Below are 23,902 nucleotides of genomic sequence, written 5' to 3'. Positions count from 1 at the left end.
AAGAATTTCTCCAAACTTTACCACGTTTTGTGGGTGAACTTTTTTGAGAACCGAGAAAAAGTAATACCATTTTTTTAAATAACTTTCAATGGTCTATTCGACTATACTAGGGCCATTTTGATATTTGCAAAAAATGTAAAAATGTTATAGCCCCAATATACATTAGGCAGAAATTTGAGGAAATAAATCTGACGTTTTGTTTAAATCTAGCTGACAATGGTTTCGAAATGGTTAAGCCATTTTCCCTGCAGTTCATAGATCTAATTTCGCCAAGTCAAATTAGTTAGCCACTGAGAACTACTACTAGTGAATTTTCAACCCACTAGCAACGTAGTTGACTGGTGAATTTAACTTGGGGATGTCATTACAGGTGACCGATTGGCCAACTCTGCATAACACTTTACTATTAAATTCAGTTGTACTAATACTCCAGTATTTGAGAGAAAAAAGGCAAAATAAATTATTAAGAGAGCGGTATCGATCTCATAACTTCTCGTTTTATAGTCAAATGCGTTAATCAATAAACACAGAACGGAAAGAGAGAGAATTAGCAATGGAAAAGAATTAGCAATGGAAACTGATTCCGACACTGAGAACCACTACTAGTGAATTTTCAACTCATGAGCAACATTGTTGTTTGGTGAATTTAATATGGGGACGTCATTGCAGGTGGCCGATTGGCACACTCTGCATAACACTTCACTATTAAATTCAGTTGTACTTATACTCCAGCATTTGAGAGAAAAAGAGGAAAATAAATTATTAAGATAGTGGGGTCGAACTCATAACTTCTCATTTTATAGTCAACTGCGTTAATCACTAAGCTACAGAGCTCTTATTTGTACTTATCTCCATTTGTTGTTAAGAATTGAATGTAAATCTACTCTCAATTTTTGCATTTTCTGCATCATCAGTGAGTACCAGAATACCATTCCCCCGACAGCCGGTTCTACGCACCAGAATGACTCGGCCAAGGGCTGTCAACTCAGCAATCCCTGCTGCTACAACAACAATAACCAAAATACCAACGGCCACTTTCAGCATTACATGTGGGCAACAAAGTGGTATATTTAGAGGATTTTATTTTTTAATTTATTTTCAAAAACTTAAGAAATGCTGGTGAAATGTAACGATAACCATTTAACTACCACTTTAGCAGTCACAGTGTGTGCGAACTAGTGTGTTGTGCAAGTAGTAATATAGCTAGTGTAAGGTTTCCAATTTTGTCACTTTTCAAACTGTTGGGTTTGTATAGAATTTACAAATAAAACCAAAACAGGTTTTATTGATCCTTTAGTTCGTAAAAATTAAAAGAATTCTCCTAGACATTCTCACCCTTAGTTCCTAAAACTGCTAAGAATTGCCTACAATTTTGTAGAATAATGTATTTTTTCACACCTTTTCTAAAAATTTTCGTTTTAAATATTTTTTTTTTAAATTTTACCATTTTTTATTTTTTCCATACTTTTTTTCCAGTTTTTTAGCCTTAATTAAAAAAGAGTTTTTTAAATATTACTTTAAAGATTTTTTTCGTGTTTTTTTTAAGATTTTTTTTTTATTAATATTATACAGACTGTCCATTTATGTTCATAAACGCACTTAAATTGGGGCATTTATCTAATTTCTCGGGATCGATTTGGAAAACCTTGGACAAACGTTTCCAACTCTGCGCATCGAAATAGTAAAAGGTGCCACGTTCTTTTGTACCATTTTTCTCATATTGATTGGGGCCAGGAATTCGAGTTATCCAGATTTTTTCCTCTATATGATATCTCCATTCGCGACTATGTCTGTAAAAAGATAAAGTAAATAGTTTTAGTATATTTTAATATAGATTTAGGGATATAATAAAGAATATATCAGTTTAAATAAAAAATTAAAGATTCGCCCCTGTTCTGCAAATCAAGTGATTTCATAAATTAGCGATTTTCAATAACGAATTACGTTACTCCGTTTCGTTGTACAGAACACAAGGTGAATTTTCCTTTTAAACATTTATTTTAAACCATTTTTTCTACTTACAATTCTGCGGCTGCCATAAGCTGCATGATATCGCCGATATTTGTATAGAACAGGAAAAAAAGCAGATCTTCTTGCAGTTTTTTTAAATGTGGCGAGGAAAGTTTATCTCTTATCGCGAAGTTTATCAAATATTCAGGTGGCACATTACATTCAACATCTTGTGCTCTAAAAAAAGGAAACATTTTAAATTAAATAAATAAATTGCAACTTATATTATAAATTGATAATTTGAAAGTGTAATTTCATCAATTTACACTAAAACTTTTATTCAAACAATCAAATAAAACTAGTAGTCTACCAACCTGCAGGGATGATCCGCAAACGGTCCAGCAAACGTTGGATGTAAACTTTCTTGGGAATTGAGATTTAAACCTAAACCAGTTAAATCAATGCCTGAGGCTAATGTAACCAAATTTGGATCGGATTCAGCGGCACGCATGAACGTTAATAAACCCACCATACCAAATTGATTATTCACCATACTCGCCGGTATATTTGTGACTTTGCCTAAAACGAGAAAGACAAATATGGTTAGTAAAAACTGTAGTTAAACAATATGCTTAACAAAGCAATTACAATGAAAAATAATATTATATAGATATAGATATTAAAATATATAAAGCAACGTTTAATGAAAACCGTACCATCGGGAGATGTTTGCACGCCGGTTTTCATCAATTTGTTATCGCTGGAATTATCATTCGGATGTTGTTGTTGCTGTTGTTGTTGTTGCTGCTGCTGTTGTTGTTGTTGTTCAATGCTACCACTATTACCCATACCACTAATGCCAGATGTTGTACCACTACCACTGGGTGCTGAACTACTCACACCACCAGAGCTAACAATACCACCAATACCACTGCCAAAATTGCCACCTGCTGTACTAACAGGCGCTCCAACACCAACACCACCACCAACTACACCGACACCTCCTTGTCCACTACTACCACCAATGACACCACCACCAACTGATGAGCCTGATCCTACCGCACCACTACCCACAGCTCCCAACCCACTGTTGGCTACAATTGAATTCATTGTCTTATCCGTACCATCCAAATTATTACTATCTGTTAGACCACTTCCCGCATTCGTTGTACCATCCGAGTTTTGAGTGCCCGGTAACGCAGGGAAATCTTCATTAGACATCGTGAATTCCGATTGCTCTGATGTTGGTTGTTTTACCATGCCAACTAAAAGATGTCATTTCGTTTTCGTATTCATTCATTCATTTTTTTTTTTTTTTTGGGAAGAAACAAAGAAGAGGGGAAGAAATACTCTTTAGCATTCAAGTATTTATTAATTGTAAATTTTGTTTTCGTTTGTTTTCTTTTTTTTTAATGGGAATAGAAAATAAATTTCAGAAAAAAAAACAGACAGATATTTCTAAAAAAACTTATTACAATGAATCTTTAAAGAGCCAAATTGGTGAACAAATCAAAAAAAAATCTATGTACTCTATAAATTAACAACAACAAAAAAAAAACTAAAAACACGTTTTCACTACTACTAGAATTTTGAAACAACAACATTTAGCATTTTTAATTATTTAATTAATTACAACAAAGAGTGTTTTCCTTATACGTTTTTGGGGGGTTGTTTTGCAAATAAACATAAAGGTTTTTGTTTTAAATTTGGAATTTTCAATGTTTGGTTAGACACAAATGATTAATTCTGATGAAATAAAAAAAAAAATTCCCAAGAACCTGATTTATTTCTTTTGGAGCTAAAAGTGGTGTTTGTAGACTTTTTATTCTAAATATACTGACTAAGATAACTTCTATATTTCATCAGGGGTATTTGGTATACAAAGGCTTAATTCCTATAGCTGGCTTTACATGAGTTCATTCAGAAAAGCTTCTCAAATGTGAAGTGAATGTAAATCTACACTCATCATTATTTTCTAAAAAAAAATGCAAAAAAAAGTGCAAATTCATATAAAAAATGCAAAATTGCCATTTGTATAAAAATTTTAATTTTTATACAAATGCACTTCTATGCAAACTTTTACTGAGAAACTTAATATGACATAAAATATTACAATAAGTACGTTTATGAGCCATTGCTATTAATTGAGAAATAAAAGTGTGTGGCTTGTTGGTCTTTTAACAGAAATTATTTAAATGAATTAACAGCTCTTGGTCGGAAGCCCGTGTCTTTTGGTTACCTACTGTTGTGGGAACTAATTTGCATACTCTCACTCACCTTAACACCGTCAAACAAATAACAATTTTTTAATATAACCAAAATGTTGACGCCTTAAAATGTTACCCTCACCGCCACATAATATTGCCTTTTAATAATCATCATTGAAATTTGATTAAACTTAAAAAAACTGATTTGTAAAAAATTTATTATTATACAGGTAGTCAGTTTTTATTCTCACCCTGCACATACTGGAAGGTTAAACCCCCAAAAAGTTCGGTATCTGTTTTTCATAACCATAAACTGAGGTTTTCACCCAATGTTTTCTTATTTTTCATTTGATGACATTGAAATGTATTCATTGCAGTGAACGAAAATAGCTGATGTATAAAAACGCATTTCTTTCGGAATGATTTCAATTCCGTAGTTTTTATTCCAATCGATTTCGTTTTAGGTTCTTCAGATTCCGTGTATTTAATAATTCTGTATTTCAGAGTTTAATTTGACAGTTTTTGGTACAGAAATTGATTAAAGTTTTCAGAAAAACTAATAACTACAAGCAAATATCAATTCCACTTTGAAAACTGAAAATGGTTTCATTCCGAAAGAAATTTTCGTTTTACTTTTTGTGAAGAAGCAAAGTACGGAATGGAATTCTGTGACAGGCCTGTATATTACGACTAAAAAATATTTTTTATTTGCTTAAGTGCGATAGTGAAAAATGTAGCAACATTTTGCAAGGGTTAGAATAAAAACAATTTAAAACCGATATCAAGAATATCCTGTTTCTACGGCATCCACTGTGTTGTCTTTTATCACAAAAGAACAACTTGTCGACAAAAAAGGGAAAGTTTTAGTCTCTGAAATCTTGTCTTAAAAAACTTTCTAATCTCAAAAACATTTTTCATTTTCCATTAAAATAGTGAAGAGAAATTATAATAATGGTATTGTATCTCTTAATTATTAGAATAATAGCATTTATTTTTGTATTGCTGGAATAAAACCAGGCAATTGGAAGCCAAATCAAGTTCTCAAATAGTCACTAGTAGGGCACGAATTGCGACAGCTCGTATTATCGCGGGTGTTAAAATATGTGTATATTTTAGTTACTTCCTCACTTTCGAAGTAAATATCCTTATTAAACTAATAATTATTCTATTAATTTCTAAAAAAACATTCCCTGGATTTCCCCGGAAATGTTTCTTAAGTAGGAATCCAACGTGCAAACAAACGACGTTCCACTATTCCGTATTGACCATTCGACTTAGCATTTATGCCAAACGTTGGAGTCATATGCAATTTTTCCGAAGAAACTGCCGACCATTTACATGGAAACGCTTTGCTCTTTATAACCTATGATGCATAGATCTCCGATTTATTATTAATCTTAAGACGTTATTTGAAACGGTCAGTTTTTTAATCACTTGTCAAATTATTGAGCATCCAATGTATATTTGACGTTTGAAATTCAAAAGTATGCAAGGGAAAATAATGTCAATGTGTGATTCAATTTGACGGTAGTCTATCTAACTTGATAGCTTTTAGAATAAATAACAGTAGATTGTGCTGAACAAATTTCAATAGGTTATGGGTAAGTATCGGCTATCAGGCGCCTTAAACATAAAAAATCCAAGAATATTTTGAATTTATTAAAACTGCCTTTCATGATTTATACAATGAGAGATCTCATTTTTGTTTACATTCGATTTCATAATACATTTGAATCAGCTTTAGAAAGATACACTCTCCAAATGAGTATCTGTAAACTCAGATGAAAACTCAAACTGGGAAACTTTATAAGATTTCCATTTTTTTTTCTGTTTCGAAGCGATAATACAATGCTTCAGGGAAAGAAAAATCGTAAAAACAGCAAGTTGTCAATATCACTAAAACGTTGTGTCGTTTGTTTTTTCCAAACTACTAAGTTCCAGACGTATTTTATAAGAGCACAACATTTTTTTAAAGTAATATCATTTGGCTGCCCTTAAGGGGCATAATTTTAATACGGACTTGTTAAAAAAAACATGATAAACTGAAATGTATGGATGAAATACAATCATGAGGACTCTAAGGCAGTGATCGTCATTTCCGCAGTCACATAACAAAAATTAAACATATGGCTAAACTTAATTGTGTGCGTGTGTGTGTCAGACGGTGTTCCAGTGTTTCTCCCCCTCCAACTAACTCTAACATACCGAACGAAGCGCGCCCATCACACTCTTTTTTGTAAACCGCGTTTCTTAAACAATTATGGACAACTCTAAACTTATAAACAAAAACTATTAACTAATTGACAAAACTACAAAAAAAAAATACACACACTAAAAACAAATAAACAACTTTAACATTAATAATGAATGAATTAGATAGTAGATAATACAGATAATTAGACAAATAGATGAAATTTTGTAAGGAGCAAAAAAAAAGGATAAATAAAAAGACACAAACTAAAACAAAATGATTACAAATATATATATAAAACTAGTAAATAATAATGTAGTAAAAAAAACGAAGGAAATATTTCGTTGAAAAACTCACAAGAGGTAAAGAAATTACCATAAGGTTTGCTTCCCGGCGGCTGGAGGGGATTCGTCTGAGGCAGTGATTGATCATTCTGGCCGCGAGCATTTGTCAGAGATGGAAATTCTGAAGGATCGAGCAGGGCCGGCGTTGTTGTATCCCCACTGCCACCAAAAACATTATGGAAATTATTGAGAGGTCCACCAGCGGCACCGCCACCACCTCCACCACCACTACCAGTCGTACCGTAACCACCACGACTTTGCATAAAGTTGCCCATGTTCGACTAAATACAAATACAAAATTAATTAATTCCTTTTTAATGCTGCAAATTCAAGTGTTTTATAGCAACAGAGTTAAACTTACCATAGGCCCCTGACCTAGACCTTGCATACGTCTTTCCACATATGGACGCTGGTTAAAAACATTTGCACGATTACCACTTGTTAACGCAGGACCACCGACCGACAGCTGAGCATTACGATTCGGTGATAATTGAGGTTGCGTTTGTCCGTAATTCGCTCCTTTAAACAAATTATGAAAATAATACATATTAGTTGTGGATATTGGCAATATTATTGGCAACAAATTTACAACTTACCACTGGGAAACATGCCTGACGTGGGTGTTACATGACCGGATAATGAACTACCACCAAAACCGCCTGTAGTTCTGCCCGTTAGAGATGCATTTGCTATGCTTCTTGGGGGTTGTTGAAAATTTAAATTCGCCATAATCTATTGCGCGAAAATAACATGAAACAACAAAAAAAAAAACAAATACACTACAATTAAAATTGGATTACAGGTAAGCAGGTATTTGCATGTACGCTCATGTTGCTATATAAGCATAAAGTAAATGCCTAAATAGGTCAAGGTTTTTTATACTGTTGCCATATATAATTAATATAATGCTGGTATTTTTGTGTTATGTAGCTTATAGTTGAAACAAAGAAACAGATACAATTTGAATTGTAATATTGAAATAAAAAAAAACTTTCATAAAATCGTTAAAATCGCCGCAAAAAAATCGATAAATTCTTCTAAAAATAAGTAAGAGAGCTATATTCAGCTGTGCCAAATCTTATATAACCGTCAAAAGCTTGAAAAAAATTTTGTTTGTGAAATATTGAGTGGAAAAAAAATTGTTCACGATTTTGACCAATTGTCAGTCCAAATTTCTATGGCGTTATACGTCGTTGGAGAGGTCTTTGAAATGTCTATCATTAGAAATCCAGATATTGATATAAAAAAATATATAGGTTTTTACCTACAGTGACGGACATTACAATAGAATCACTACCAATATTTCATTTAAAACCAGGAGCAATCATAAGGATTGGTGTGGGCCAGAAAATATAAAAAAGTGGCAAAATGTGTTGTGGACGGACGAAACGACCATTAATTTAATTGGTAGTGATGATAAGACATGGGTTAGACGTCCAAAAAATGGCAAAAACCAAAAACGTTTAAACATGGTTGGGAAAATATTATTATATGGGGATGCTTTTCTTGGTATTGCGTTGGTCCAATTTATTGGATTAAAGAAAATATGGATAAGCACTTTGTTGAGCTGAGAAGCTGGGTGAAGAAAAGGCTGGATAATTGGAAAAGATCAAACTCTCTGAGCCGAAACAAAATCGTTTAGATTTTGTACTCAGAATAATTTAACAAACAATATGAAACGAAAAGCAAGGAATAAAACAAATGATTAGGAATTTTTCTAATTATTTATTAAATTATTTGGAAGGTGGATTCTTACCATAAGGAACAATAGGATTAGGATATCGATGTACACAGTTCAGAGTTAGATTTGTATCTCTCGCGAAAAGAAGTATTTACGACCCTTGACGTTTAATTTAGTACGTAATGACAAGTGGAATTATACTGCAATACATAGCATTTTGCATTAGTATATATTGAGGAAAATAGGAATTGCAGGGAAATTAGGAAAATCGCTAAGTGTTGTTTTTGGCGTAAACACACTTGTATGTAAATATTTTGGAGAATGTTATAAAGCCACATGCAGAATGGAATATGCCCTTAAAATGGCTCTTCCATCAAGATAATGACCCAAAGCACACGTCAGGTCTTGCCAAAAAATGGTTTTAATATAACAAAATTCATGTTATGGAATGGCCGTCTCAATAACCAGACTTAAATCCTATGGAAAATAGTAAAAGACAAACTCGGACCTGAAAAATTGAAAAACAAGGAAGAACTTTGGCAGAAAATTCAGGAAATATGGTATGCAATTTCCCGATCTACATGCGAAAGTTTGTTAAATTCAATACCCAAAAGATTTGATGCTGTTATTAGAAATAATTGATATGCAACAAAATATTAAGAAAACAACGAATTCTTATGATGATTTTTTATTTTTAATCATTTTAAGACTGATTGATTCTATTTGAATGTCGCATATTTTATTTAGTCTTTTAGATTTGACATCGTTTTTAACATAAGAATGCGTTATTTTTTTATTTTATTTTTTTTCTATTTATTGTTTACGTTATGAGCATTAATATATAATGAACAAATTTAAAATTTTGAAATCAAATTTTGTTTAAATCAATGTTGTATTGTCCGTCACTGTATATTGAACGTGTAGCAGTGCCCTAAGAAAAAAATTTTTGTGAAACAAATATTGGATACAAAAAATTTTGTTTGTGAAAAAAAATGTTGGGTGAAATTTTATTTTTAAATTTTAAGTGGAAAAAGTATTCACCCTTATCGTGGTTGGCGTAAACGATATACGCCTACAACAGTTTCGTACTAGATTAAAGAAACAGTTTGCATTTTATCTTTAATCTAGTACGAAACAGTCGTAGGCGTAAGACGTTTACGCCAACCACGATAAGGTTGATTTCTATGGCGTTATATACGACGTTGGAAAGGTCTTTGAAATGTCTATCATCTATGTTAATAACTTAGGCCTCTGATACACGGTTATCAGATCTTACAACGTTGTCAGAAAAATGTTCAATAAATTGATGTCGTATTGTTGTAGCATTGTATGTCATAAATATTTTGGTACATATGTTTCAACATAAGTTCACATGGTTGTGTTAACCATTTTCTGAGCATTTTTCTGACAACGTTGTAAGATCTGACAACCGTGTACAAGTTGCTTTAGTAATCCATAAATCGATAAAAAAATAGGTCAAAAACCGAGCTATCTCAGCCATTTGTTGGCTGATTTTCCCGAATTAAACCAGAACTATAGTTGATATAATGATGTATCAATCATGTAGTATGTAAGTTTTTGGGTGCTTGGGAAAGTGGATTTCAACAGACAGATAGATATTAGTACGCTGATATCTATTACGATCCAGAATATATACATATAAAATCTATGAAACCAACATTAATTGTTCTTTTTTTCTTAGGTGTTTCTGATTTTGACAAAATAGCAAATCGATGACACTACTAGCAACAAAATTGCAAAAGTATTATCGGTTATACTTTCATAAGGTTGAAAAATATAAAAAATGAAAAAATTATTGAAAAGAACAAGAGTTTTTTCCTTTTTATTTTTTTTACCACAAATTTCAACTTTTTTATTTTGAGTTGTATGAATGAAATGCTAAGCAAATATGAGTGATCAATATTGTTATATGAGTTATTTCTCAATCACCATCCGATAGAAAGTTATGAAGTGCTAAATTTTAAAGCCAACATCATTTTGGTTATTTAAAATTGTTTGATCTGTGAGTGTATGTGTACGTATCCCTTAAACAATTTAGAAGCAACGACCATAGTTAAAACTGATATAATTATGCTTCATTTAACCCTCCGTTAGTCGTAATCATTTTCAATTGAGACTAGTCGCAATGTATCAATTTGATTGAAGAAAAAGCCGCGTTTGAATCTATAATCTCTTCACTTTTTATTTCGTAAAAACAAAATCAATATAAAATTCAAATGATAGAGATTTTAAATTTATTAAAATATACTTTTATTTCAAACAATTTACTGAGGCACATTGAAGATCATTCGTAAAAGTATTCAAAACTGAACGTAAAAAAAAGTAAGCATATGACAATCGTTATACGAAAATCCAGGGGCCCTTAATAAAATTCGCGATAACTTTTGGTTCTCTTTGAGAAATTAATTCCGCAGAAGCATTTTTGTTCGTACAGAACACTTTCTTTCCATCAACAGCACTTTTCTGTTCAAGATGAAAATAGAAGATGAATGGAATCCACAGTGTTAAGATGCGCAGTAAAGTACTTCCAAATTTCATTGCATTCTTTATTTATATAATCAAGCCCATAAATGCAGCCCATGTTTGGAAATGTTTAATTTAACAATGTATAATTTACCAAAAAAAAAACGCTATTTTCAGAAGAATAAACGACAATTTCTCGAAAAATCAAAAAATGCTAATTTCACAAAAAACAATAATTTTTATTAAAAACCACAAATTTCACAACAAATGCTAATTTTATCTGAATACCAATTGTCTATTAAATGAATGATGTGAATTTACATACCGGGTGGCCGAATTTGAGGTTATGAAGTTAATTGGCTGTCAAATGATGAAGTGTCAAGAATTTATCTGTCATTCTTTGACATTTATTTAATTAAAAATTTCGAAATTTAAAACATGGAACGGTACAATCGCGAACAACGAATTTCGATGCATTTCGAGAACAATGCATTTTCCAACAAAATCATCTCAAATATAGTATATGGCCCTCAACACTATATTTGAGATTCAATTATGCGGTAGACTAACAAAATTGTATGGGGCTCACAAAATCCACAAACAGTTCTTGAAAAACTATAAACTGTGGTCATGCCGCCACTGACCATCGGACAGCATTTTTTTCGAAAATGCCGTCACATTGAATTCTCTGCTTTGCCAAAATATGATAACCGATTTTTTGTTGGCCACAATTGGCTAATTTTGATTTTAGTGATCTTTGGTTCAGAAAGACGTGATTATGCGGGAACGGTATTATTAAACAAAAATGGATAATTTTCATAAATAATTCTATGTGAAAAGTAACGGTATTTTCTAATATATCGGTAACGGTATTTTAGCGGTAACGGTAAGTTGTTGCCAACATATTTTGTACCATTTATTTAAATGTTACTCATACCCTCTTACTATGTTACATTTTTAACGATCAAAAAAGAACAAAAAACTTTGCCACTTACTCAATTTTCATTTATGTAACTTTCTAAATTTTATAAAACATAAAGAAAAATACAAAAACTATTTCATTAAAACAAACAACCTTAAATATACTTTTCAAAAGCAATAACAAAAACAGCTGATTAAACAGTGTTGCATTTCTAAGCATTTGATAAAATTGAGGTTAAAACTTGTAGCCAATTTCCGGGTTTTAAGGGCAACATTATTTGAAAAGAACAAAACTAAATTTTTTCAGAAAAGAACACAATGAAGGGTAAAATGCAGAATAAAAGCATAATTTATGATAGAAAAGAAAACATCCTAAGTTATTTTGGTAACTGTATTTTAACGGTAAAAGTAGTCGTGCTGCAGTAGCATTTTAAGCGTAACGATTGCATAGCGGTAACGGTAGCCAACCTTGGAAATTTCCCGGACACGCTATTCTTCTATTTTCTCGGGGGACATTTAAAACACCGGGTTTACGTGAACAAACCACAAACAACCGATGCCCTGAAAGTTGGACAAATGTGGACAATTTGGGCAAATGCCTGATATCATATTCCAATATTTCAACATTACTTAGGCATCAATAAAACTGTATTTGTCAAAAAAAAAGTTAGTTTTTAAGCCAATTTACATCATAACCTCAAATTTAATCACCCTTTAGTACTAAAGTGGGCCTCTATAGTTGAAACAAAAAGTCGACTTTTCGACCAATTGAATTTTTTAAAAAGTCGACTTTTCGAACTTTCCACTTTTTTCATTTTTTCTAAAATAATCGATTGTTTGACTTTTCTATTTTCTAAAGATCGAACGAATATATGGTTTCTTAACTACATAATGGGTACCCGGGTAAAATTTGGCTGAATACCGAATTGGAAACGTTTAAAACGAAAACACCTATAATGCAATTTTGGTAGAGTAATAACAAAACAAAGAGATACCCTTATCGTGGTTGGCGTAAACGTCTTATGCCTACGACTATTTCGTACTAGATTAAAGATAAAATGCAAACTGTTTCTTTAATCTAGTACGAAACTGTCGTAGGCGTATGACGTTTACGCCAACCACGATAAGGGTGATTAACAAACCACACAGAAAAACTGTTCTCTCAAAAATTACTCTTCGTTTCAAGATGAAGAGAATATTTTCCCGGGAATCTTCATAAAGTTACACTATTCAGATTCATTGTAATGTCCAAATTTGTTGCTATTATAACCATAATTTTGTTTATTTTATGAACAGATATTCAGTTGACAAAGATGCATTATGGTTGAAATAACCGAATTTTTTTCTCAATACAACAAAAATATTTCAGCCGATTCAGAACAATTCTGTCACTAAGAATGTAGCAAGAAAAAATTAACTTACGTTTCAAGATGAAGATTCGAAATGGAAATTAGGATTCCTAAGTTTGAATATTTTTCAAGAAATTCCCGGGAAATTTCGGGAATTTCTTAAAGTTACACTATTCAGATTCATTGTGATGACCGAATTTGTTGCTGATCGAATGATTCCATTATAACGACAATTTTGTTTGTTTTATGAACAGATATTCAGTTCACTAAGAAGCATTATGGTTAAAATAACCGATTTTTTTCTCAATATAACAAAAATATTTCAGCCGATTCAGAACAATTCTGTCACTAAGAGCTAGTTTCTTACTTGTCAGTTAAACTCAGCTTAACACGCTGTTATATTAATCCTAAAACATATTTTGCCGGAATTTAACCAATGATTGTGTTTCTCACTAGTGGATTAATTTTGTTAGCATCGCCATACTATTCGGTCAAATCACATGTTTATTCTTCAGTTTTTTTCATATAAATATGGCAATACTATAGATTTTATAAGAAAAAGCAACCACGTTACATAACTTTTTTTGTAAATTTTAACTTGCTAAAAGAAAAAGTGTGATTAAAGTATATATGTATATTAAAAATTATATTGATGTTAATAAAGCAAATAAAAACAAAGAGCTGCTGTGCTGAATTGTTTATTTAATTTTTATCGTTTGTGCTTTGGCGTTTTATACTTAGGTTTAACTCACCAATGATGCTCAGTTAAACCTAGATTATATAGCATATAAACAATAAGTGAGAAACACAATTTTTAGTTTAATTTAGGTTTAAGCGAAGAATGTAGATTATCTCTATCCCAGAAACTAGCTCTAAGAATGTATCAAGAAAAAAATAATCTTCGTTTCAAGATGAAGATACGAAATCAAAATTAGGATTCCTATGTTTTAATATTTTTCAAGAACTTCCCGGGAAATTTCGGGAATTTCTTAAATTTCTATTCAGATTCATTGTGATGACCAAATTTGTTGCTGATATAATAATTCCATAATAACCATAATTTTCATCGTTTTTTTTGTTTTTTTTTTAAATTTTCAATTGACAAAGAAGCATTATGGTTGAAATAGCCAAATTTTTGACAATACAACTAAAATTTTTCAGTCGTCATTAAGAATGTATCATTCGAGCAGCAACAAATTCGCTAAAAACAGTCAAATTTCGACTGAATACAAAATAGAAATTTTAAGTTCTTAAAGGAATTAATATATCCAATTTAGAGAAAATTATGACATTGAATAGTGGTTTAAATTTAATTGTATCCAACATCCTGATTTGAAACGAATTACGCATGTTTTCTAGATTCAGCTTAATCAAAAATCTTAAATTGTTTAATAAAACAACAGACTTTATTAATTATATACCGATTGAAACTACAATCCACATTAGCACAATTAAGATCCGGTTGATGCTGTTTCCTCAACTGCTACCGAGAGAGAGAATTGTTCCTGGTACACTTTGCATTTATTCAATTGTCCCACCAGGTCTACAAATTTGCGTCCCAGTTTCTCCAGCTCCCATTACAACCTACAGACACCAACAGAAATAATTAAGAAAAGAACTATCATCCACAGTCGAACGGTTACAACAACAACAACTAGTGTGACAAACAAGATCTTTCAAATATTAAAACCATTAACAAATGTTGGACCAACTTTACTGCATTTCGATTTAATTTCGTACAGTGAGGCCTCGATTATCCGTGATTCGATTATCCGGCAACATCAACTATCCGTGAAAGAAAAAGAAACAAATTTTGGATCGATTTAATTTTTTTTGCATCGATTAACCGTAATTACCTCAATTATCCGGGATTATAAGCAAAATTTTTTCGATTATTTTTGAACAAAAAACACAATGTGAATAAAACGAAAAAGAGGAATTCCCCATTCGAAACTGAAAATATTTAAAGACTGAATAAATGAACTGAATGAAAAGGCAAAAATATTCCACTCAAAATTCGACAAAAAAGCGACATGGAATTCACAAACTTAGGACAAAAATCTTCAGCAATGAACGATTTATACAATTTTCCAAAACAAATGTGACGTCTTTGATCCAACCAATGGATCAGGGTGCAATATAGAGCTTTAAATGTCATTATCGAAAAACTATAGTGCAAAAACTATTCACGTCAATCAATAGATATGAATTTAAGAAAGCGTTTAACATCAAGAAAGCACTGTTGTCAATTAATAATGCTTGAAACGCTGTTACTTCTGCAGTTTTGAAAAATGCGTAGAATAACTTACTCTGCCCAGAAAATGAAATGCTGTGGGCATATGTCCGAAATTTAATAAAATTATTATATTATTTAAACATGTACATAAAATCCTTTAAAAAACTACTTAAAATTGATACTCAATTAACCGGGAAAATTGATTATCCAGAATGCTTCCGACCAATCGAGGTCCCACTGTATTAAAAAATTCCGGGAATGAAAACATTTGTTAAATATTTTCCGGGAATGGAAAAGGGAGGCCAATATATAAAATTTAGTACTTTAATATTAATATTAGTAGTTTAATATTAAGTTAGGTTATATTTCATCCTGTTTATACATTAGGATGGGTCGATTTTTGTTCACGAAAAATCGTATAGCTAAAACGCATTCTATGGAAAATTCTAAGAAATTTTCCCCAAAAAACCATAGGTCTTTTATCCAATGATATTTCAATATAATTTTTTTTGTTAATAGTTTTTTTTATTGGATAAAAGATAGGATTTGATTAGACCTAGGTTTCTTGATGTAACTTTCTTAGAATTTTCCGTAGATTGCGTTTCTGCTATACGATTTTTACTTTTTGATCCTCCATACAAATCGACCCTACTATACATAATTATTTGTGATCCAATAAGAATCTTGGATTTACTAGAAACTTTTAAGTTTAGTTTTTATTAGAAAATTTGGCTGACACACATTTATCAAAGACTTAACAAACAATTCTCGTATAAAACGTAAAAATTGTTTAAAATATATGAAATTGTTATAAAAAAAATTAAATAAAAATCATGATAAAATTATTTTCCTCTTAAACATATTCCACAAAAATAAAAAAATGGATCTAAATATAAAACCTTAATATGATCCCAAATACATGTCATTTTATATATAGGTAGCTATACACTAAATTGTATCTACGTAAATACAAAATCATTTTACTACCTGTCGCTTTTAATACACATGTATTGTGTATAAATACAAACATAGATACATACATACATGAGCATGAATATTATTTGTTATGGTAGTATGGAGTTGAAAATGAAGGTGATGGTGATGATGATAATGCTGATGATTACTGACCCTTATACGCCATTACCACCAATACCAATACCGCTATTGCTACCACTAACAAATACAAATTTAAGCATCAAACGTATAAAAACAATCCATCGTTTATAAATATTACCCAGCTTTATTTAAAAAAAAAACATACAAAGATACAATAAAATAGAATTCATGTTTAAAGAAACACATTGAAAAAGAGGATGAGGATGATGATGATGAGACGGACAATAATTACAACAACAAATTGTACGGAAGGAATTTCATACAAATTCAATGGAAAACAAACAATCATGTTTATTTTTATAGGCGACAAGTGATTTTATTTTTGGTTTAGGATTTTGTCTATGTTTTTGTTTAAACTCAGTGAATAGTTATATCTTATTGTTTCGGTTTTTAGGGGATAAATGCATAACGTCTTTATGAGTTTATGTTTTAAAACAATAATAACCAAGTTTAATTTTTAAAACATCCTTAAGGTCGTTAATTTTTATACTACAAAATACCTTAATGTTTATGTGAAAGAGAAATTTATGTTAGACATTTTAATATTAAAGGATTTTGAAATAATGTTTGTTTGAATGAGGCTCAAGGACGTTTTAGAAAGAACAAAAGAGCACACTCAAATGTTTATAATGATTTGAGATGTATTTTTATGTTAACCATTTGATTAAAAGAAATAATTTTATAAAAAACAAAAGAGGTAATTATAATATAAGGACTTTGTATTATCTAATGAAACTATTTAGAAATGTTGAAATAAATTTCATCATACAATGACTTCTGATGTGGCAAATATTCTAATTTTCGCGGCATTTTCTCGCTTTTAGTCAGTCATTGAATCTCGCGTGAATCTTAATATCCGCTTTTTCTAGATTTTAAAAATCTAATATTTATTTGACAACAATTTTTTAAAGAACAGTTGATTTTAAAGTAACGTAATTTAATAATAATAAACAACACAGTGAACGATCAAAATACAGGCAGCAGTTCTCATGTAGCAATACTAGTTTGTGGGAGTCCATAGAGTACGGAAATTTTTTTGATCTCTTCGTTTTAGTGAAATAAAGGTATTTATTCTTAAAAAAGCTGAGTTTTACCTTTTAAACAAAAAAGATTTGTAAAAATCAGTTGAAAAATGGCTGAGTTACGGTGCTACCAACTAAAGCAAAATACTGTCAGCTATGTTTAAAATATGTAAACACCAAAATTAGAATAACTAATTAAATTTTTAAATGATTTTTATTTAATTACGAGATTATAAAAGCTCCTTTGGTACGCCTTTTCACTTGAACAAGAAACAACGGAAGAAAATTAAAATTTTTTCAAAAAAAGTTTGAAAACAGTTTTTGAAAATTAAAGTTTTTGAAACTTAAACGACCGTAACACAGCCATTTTCTTTAAAATTTTTGCAATTATTGCAAAATAAATCTATTTTTTTAGTTACTACCATTTATCTGGAACTTCTCGATATTTTTTGTATTATTTTATCAACAAAACAGTATCAACTCAAAATACAACCAAATTCAAATAAAACAATTTGATTATTTTTAACATGAATAAAGGCTCAATTCCAAATAATAAATTTTTTTATGAAAAAGATGTTTTTCTATTTAAATTATTGTCAAGGCGTATTAACAAGGTGAGTGCGTCCCGGAAACAAATACAACAATGCAAAAACAACAGGCAATTTGTTTTTGTTAAAATGTACGGAAAATGTCAAAATCAAGGCGAATTAAAATATTACTATGTTATTTACAATAACAAATGTAAATATAAACAAAGTTTGACATATAGTGTACATAAAACCACACCGAATTAAGAAACAGCTGATTTTATGCACTCACCTTGTTAATACTCCTTGATTATTGTATTAACTCAAAATAATACCTTTTTGTTGATACAAGGTAGTCACTAATTATCACGAAAATGGTCTCAAATGTGGTTTTCAAGATGAAAGAGTAATCGGAATACGTTGAAATTTTTACAGTTAGATAGATATTGATGATGTTAGTTGATTTCTTGCAAAAAGTGAATTTTTAAAAATTTTGAGTTAATACACTATTGTTGAACTAGTGCAATATTTCTTTAAAACTAAAGAAATTATTTTAGAATCAATTTCAAAACAACACACTTATGTTTTTTTGAAGTTGTAACCCTGCTGGAAATGTCAATAGTGAAACTGTACTGACTTACAACACTAGTCGACAACAACGACAGCCGGTTCTACGCACCGGAATGACCCGAGTTCACTCGGCCAAGGGCTGTCAACTCAGTAAACACTGCTGCTACAACAACAACAACACTAGTGACTTATTATATCCTAGATAATGCTACTTACTATAGACATTTAAGGCCGTATTCATAAACGAATTTTAAATTTAAACAATGTTTTAAAATCAAATTTTGTATGGAAATTTTGCTTTAAAATATTGTTTAAATTTAAAATTCTTTTATGAATACGGGGGTTAACATTTACTTGTCATTGAAAGTCTACTACTGACGGTAGTACTATTGAATAGGACCATATGTAGATATTGAAACCAAAGACTCACTAGAACATTTTGGTAATTCTAGTCTACACTTTTGGTACTTTTCTAAAGTAGATGTCGACAATAAAACTCCATATTTTGTTAATATTTGTCGTTGTATTAACAATTACAAGAGTCGGAAGACTGGAAGAGTCTCATCATAGACAAATATAAAAATGTATACGAAGTATCTAAAAATGTAGATACTTCGTTGGCAATATCGCAAAAAAGTCACCTAAATAGTCGACAAAACTAGCGACTTGGAGGCACTTGTCCCCAGGTTTCCTTCAGGGAACTTTAAGCATATCGTTATTTCACTACATTTGCACATAAAAACTGCACTAAACGAAACTATAATTATTTCCAAATTCTATGGACAGAATCCAATGAAATGTTCTATGAGAATCCATGCATATTTTTGGTGTAGTTCATGGGTAGTTTTATTAAATCGACACAGAAAATTATCTGTCCATCTTCTGGCTGGTTGTCCATGTTAACCATGTGGACAAACTACAAGTCGTAAATTTGAAAATGCATAATATAATATTTGGAACATTATGAAAATACAAATTTTTAATTTCATTAATTGTGTTTATTGATAGAGATATCTTCAGCTTATAGTGCAAACGTGCTAAGTCCTTTTAATAACTAAAAATACTATGTTTTCGTAAATGAAATTTTAAAATTATTTCGTTTTTTTCTCGTTGTTATACTGTGGTATGCAAAGTGCCAAGTCCATTTTGTGGTATGCAAACGTGCTTTTTTGTCAATATTGTAAAATTATTTTATCAGTCAAGTAGAATTGAGTATAACTACGTTATTAAATATATAATAGAGTCAAACTTGTTTTAATATTGGTTTAATTCATTTAATATAAACCGAAAAACGTAATTCAAAAATTATTTAAGGAAATATTTGATAATTTTGAAACTTATTATCATCTTTTGAGAGCAACTTTGATGACAGTAGAGCCTTTAAAATAAATAACTGAGTTAAAACGATAAAAATAATTAAAAAATTGTATAAGTTAACTAAAAAAAAATACAAAATAAGTAATAGAAAATGTGCTAAGTCACAAAAAAGGATTTATAATTTGAGTAATTTTTCATTTAAAGTCTGATTCCAAAAATTGTCCGACAAGTCTCTTAATTTATTCGCAATTGAAAAGCATATATCTAAGATTTTGAGCCTTAGATTGGATTCTGCAAACAAGGGGCTTCATCCAGAGAAACAATCCGACCGGCACATAGATGCCTCGCTACAACTGCATGTTTTTTATATTTCTCGCAGCCGCCATAGTTGTCGGCTTAAAATAAGCCGCCATTTTTATCGGCTTATATCGGCTCAAAATAAGCCGACTTACTGAAATATGCTTATAACACTGTTTTTATGAAGAAAATATTAATATTCTGTGGAAAATATGTTAAATGTTAATTTTTTTTTTTTTGACAAAAGTAAAATAGAAATCCATTTAAAATAATGGAAATGTACAGAAGTGGTTTTTTGAAAATTTTGGCACCTCTGCCGGTAGAAAATATTCCAGCCGGCGAAAATTTTAGGTCGACTTCATCTTCAGAATCCAAAATAATATTTAACATACAAATTATTCAACGGAAACTGTAAAATATTAACTTTTCAGATGAAAACCTGCAGAAATATTGAATCTTTTTGAAAGCATTATTTCGAAATAAGGTGGTAAAAACAACAATTTCAAAAAAGTTTCATCAAACATTTTGTAACTCTAAAGTCTAGACTAAACATGGTTTCAATACTACATATATGTGGTCAAAACAGTTTAGCAAGCTTTACAATTTTTTCCAATTAAAGAAAGATTTAAAGAAAAAATATCTAATTTTACCATATAAATTACATTAATAATTGTTGGCCTGGGGCCTTTTTTCACATTTAGAAATATTTAATAATGAATAGACTCAACAATAACATCGAAGCTAAAACAGACTTCTATAGTAAAGGTTTTCTGAACAATTGGGCGACTACATATATGTGGTCAAAACAGTTTAGCAAGCTTTACAATTTTTTCCAATTAAAGAAAGATTTAAAGAAAAAATATCTAATTTTACCATATAAATTACATTAATAATTGTTGGCCTGGGGCCTTTTTTCACATTTAGAAATATTTAATAATGAATAGACTCAACAATAACATCGAAGCTAAAACAGACTTCTATAGTAAAGGTTTTCTGAACAATTGGGCGACTAGCGGTGATGAAGAGGAGTTAGAAACTATAGAGCATATTGTCTGCAGTAGCCCGGTGCTATAACACCAATGAACTAAAGGCTGGGTAAACAATACCACGATGGATATGAATATATCAATGGTTGTAAGACCGCTGATCAGGGGAATAAAGTGGCTTAATGGTAAATAATAGAGTACTTAGAAAATTCTTTGAACGTTGAAAAGATTTACAATATTCCTATAGGAATCCGATTGGGAGCGTACATATACTGACTTTCTTAACTATATGTGTCTCTATTATTATCAAAATCACAAATATACAGTTATATTTGCACTTTACATGCTAAATAATATATTAAACAGCACCTCATCTATGTATATATCCTTCGACACTCACCCAAATAATCTGTTGTGAATTCTTGTTCCGAATGTATTGTTGCTTTTGTTGTTTTCAAACGACTTGTAATACTTGAGCTTTTGCTGCTTCTACTGCTACGACCATAAAAACAGTTCACCGCATCTAACATTCCAAAGCGGCAAAAAATGGAACGTTATAAACGTTATGAATCCAACTGCCCAATATTTGCTAATAACAGTGATTAGCACAACACAGGCAGTAAGTGGTATTATAAAGTTGTCACCAATGTCTTGTTAGGCTCAAAAATACAATTCCGTTGAGTTGTTTGTTCTGCGGCTCTGGTCAACCTTGAAATTTAAAGGCTGATTTGGCAAACACAACAATATCTTGGTTGATGTTTTTTCTTTTCTTTTTTTTTTTTGTGGTTTGGTTTTTGTTATTTTGTTTGCAAGACACAACAAAACAAAACACACATTAAATGGGTTCTGTGGATTTAGATTCACTATTTTTCTGTTTGTTGGTTTGTTTGTTCCAATGTTTTCGATATTAAAGGAATTTACTGAGAGCAGGCGCAGGCTGGCTGGCTATCACGAAGAAGAAAAAATGGCACAAAAACGGCGTCTGTTAACTAATACACCAAATGGATTTCCATAAATAACTTAGGAAAATCACCATAAATTTTGCACGTTTTTTACCCAATTCCTTCAACACTTTACCAAAAACTGCTCGTTATTCCAAGATTTCAAAACAATGGCAAGTGGCCTTATTCCTGTGGAGTTGTTTTTAGATCTTTTAGAAGTTGTGTTGGAGTAGTTGCTGGTCGATCGGGTCGGGTCGATTGGTCTTTGATTTTGTTACTTTTTCAACGTTTTTCTTCTTTTTTTAGTTGATTGGTGTTGCTTGTCCAATTGATTGCAACACACAAACACACACTTACTTATGTTTCTTCCTCTTCTTCGACACAAACACTGACACACACAAACACAACCTCAACTTTTTCTTTATAACTTTTTCGTATTGTAATTTTCAGTAGCCACCAACTTAAAAATCTTTTTCTGAATACTTTCTATTAGGTTTTTAATTGTTTTTAAAATTTACAAATAAGTATTTCTTAATATTTTGGTTGAATTTTATTCAACCAAAAATTGTTTCTTTTTTGTTGTTTGCTGTTCGACTATTTTTTTTACTTGAATGCTGCTTCTTCTTCACGACGTCTTTATTCGTTGTTTTTTTATTTAGTTGTGGTTGTGTATATTTTTCTTTCGTCTATCGTCTGTAACTTGCCTTTGTTTTTTTTTAATTTCAAAGCAGTTCAATGAAATTTCATCCGAACTTATTGAAAGACTGCTGATGGGAGAAGAGAAAAAAATCACTTTTGGTTTTTTCTTTTCTTCTTTTTAGCAAATTCACACTAGTGTGTTTTCTTTTGCTTTTATCGCATCCATAGAAAATATTTTCCTTTGAGGAAAAATGTCTTATTTTCTGAAGGGCTTTTTCTGTTATTAACAAATCGAAATTTGCGTGGAATTTCTTTTAGCTGAAATTTAAAACACACAAAAAAACCTTCCGCAAATTTTTTTATGGCTCATAGCACGAATACAATTACACAGAAAACGAAATGTCGTTCGTCGCGCTTGCATGTATTTGGGTAATAAAATGCTGGCTAGTTTTTGTTTCACTGTCAAGTCAATAAGACTTTTTTGCCACTAGTTATCTCTTTTTCTCCAATGTAATTTTACATACCAAATTTTGTTTAACTCTAACACAGAGTTGTATATTTGTTATTTTACATTGTGTAATTCGTTACAATACAACTCTGATTTTTGTATTAAATAGACAGTACTTTTTGGGGTTGCCAATTTTCATAAGATTGTTGTTATTAAAATATGTATCTTCTGAATTAAATTTGTAAAGTTTATGAACAAATTATCAAAATAAGAGACCGAAATTGGTTTGAGTTTTATGAAAATAAGTATACTTTAGTGAAGAGTATATAAGATTCGGCAGAGCCTAATATAGCACTTTAACTTGTTTTGTAATAATCAGAGTTTTTTTATAAATAAATAAATTTTAATGTTTATTTTATTGCTTAGAAAAATAAATTATTTCTAATTTTTATATTTTATTTCGTTCATAACAATTATTAAAGATTTTTTCAAACAAAAATCAGAAAATTTTTTTAAAATAATATAAAAATCATCATATCATGTTCTATTCTGAACGATAAATGTTTGGGATGTTCGATTAATAATATTTATTAAAAAATGCATTCCAATTAAGAATTTTTTTTTTGTGAAAGCGCTCGTATATTTGGAACATAATTTGATCATTATGGGTATCATT

The 23,902-nt window shown here is 30.6% G+C and overlaps 1 protein-coding gene across 2 annotated transcripts; it reads right to left on the bottom strand.

Annotated features, from left to right (window-relative positions):
* Window positions 1–1,524: 1,524 nt before the first annotated feature.
* On the bottom strand, window positions 1,525–23,183 carry Rga (Regena). 2 transcript variants are annotated; one of them, XM_065506954.1, is made up of 8 exons: window positions 21,599–23,183; window positions 7,289–7,424; window positions 7,054–7,211; window positions 6,706–6,973; window positions 2,667–3,215; window positions 2,325–2,529; window positions 2,023–2,187; window positions 1,525–1,790 (listed from the first exon to the last, which is right to left on the bottom strand). In XM_065506954.1, the coding sequence occupies exons 2-8, from the start codon at window positions 7,419–7,421 to the stop codon at window positions 1,565–1,567; spliced, it is 1,704 nt and encodes a 567-aa protein (XP_065363026.1). In that variant the 5' UTR covers window positions 7,422–7,424; window positions 21,599–23,183; the 3' UTR covers window positions 1,525–1,564. The 2 variants fall into 2 exon arrangements, with proteins under 2 accessions (XP_065363026.1, XP_065363035.1); XM_065506963.1 differs by having other exon boundaries at window positions 6,724–6,973.
* Between the last annotated feature and the right edge of the window lie 719 nt (window positions 23,184–23,902).

The sequence above is a fragment of the Calliphora vicina genome, chromosome 1 (assembly GCF_958450345.1).
Source record: "Calliphora vicina chromosome 1, idCalVici1.1, whole genome shotgun sequence".
Lineage (NCBI taxonomy): Eukaryota > Metazoa > Arthropoda > Insecta > Diptera > Calliphoridae > Calliphora > Calliphora vicina.
The sequence above is the reverse complement of the archived record's forward strand: the minus strand, read 5'-3'. Positions and strand labels throughout refer to the sequence as shown.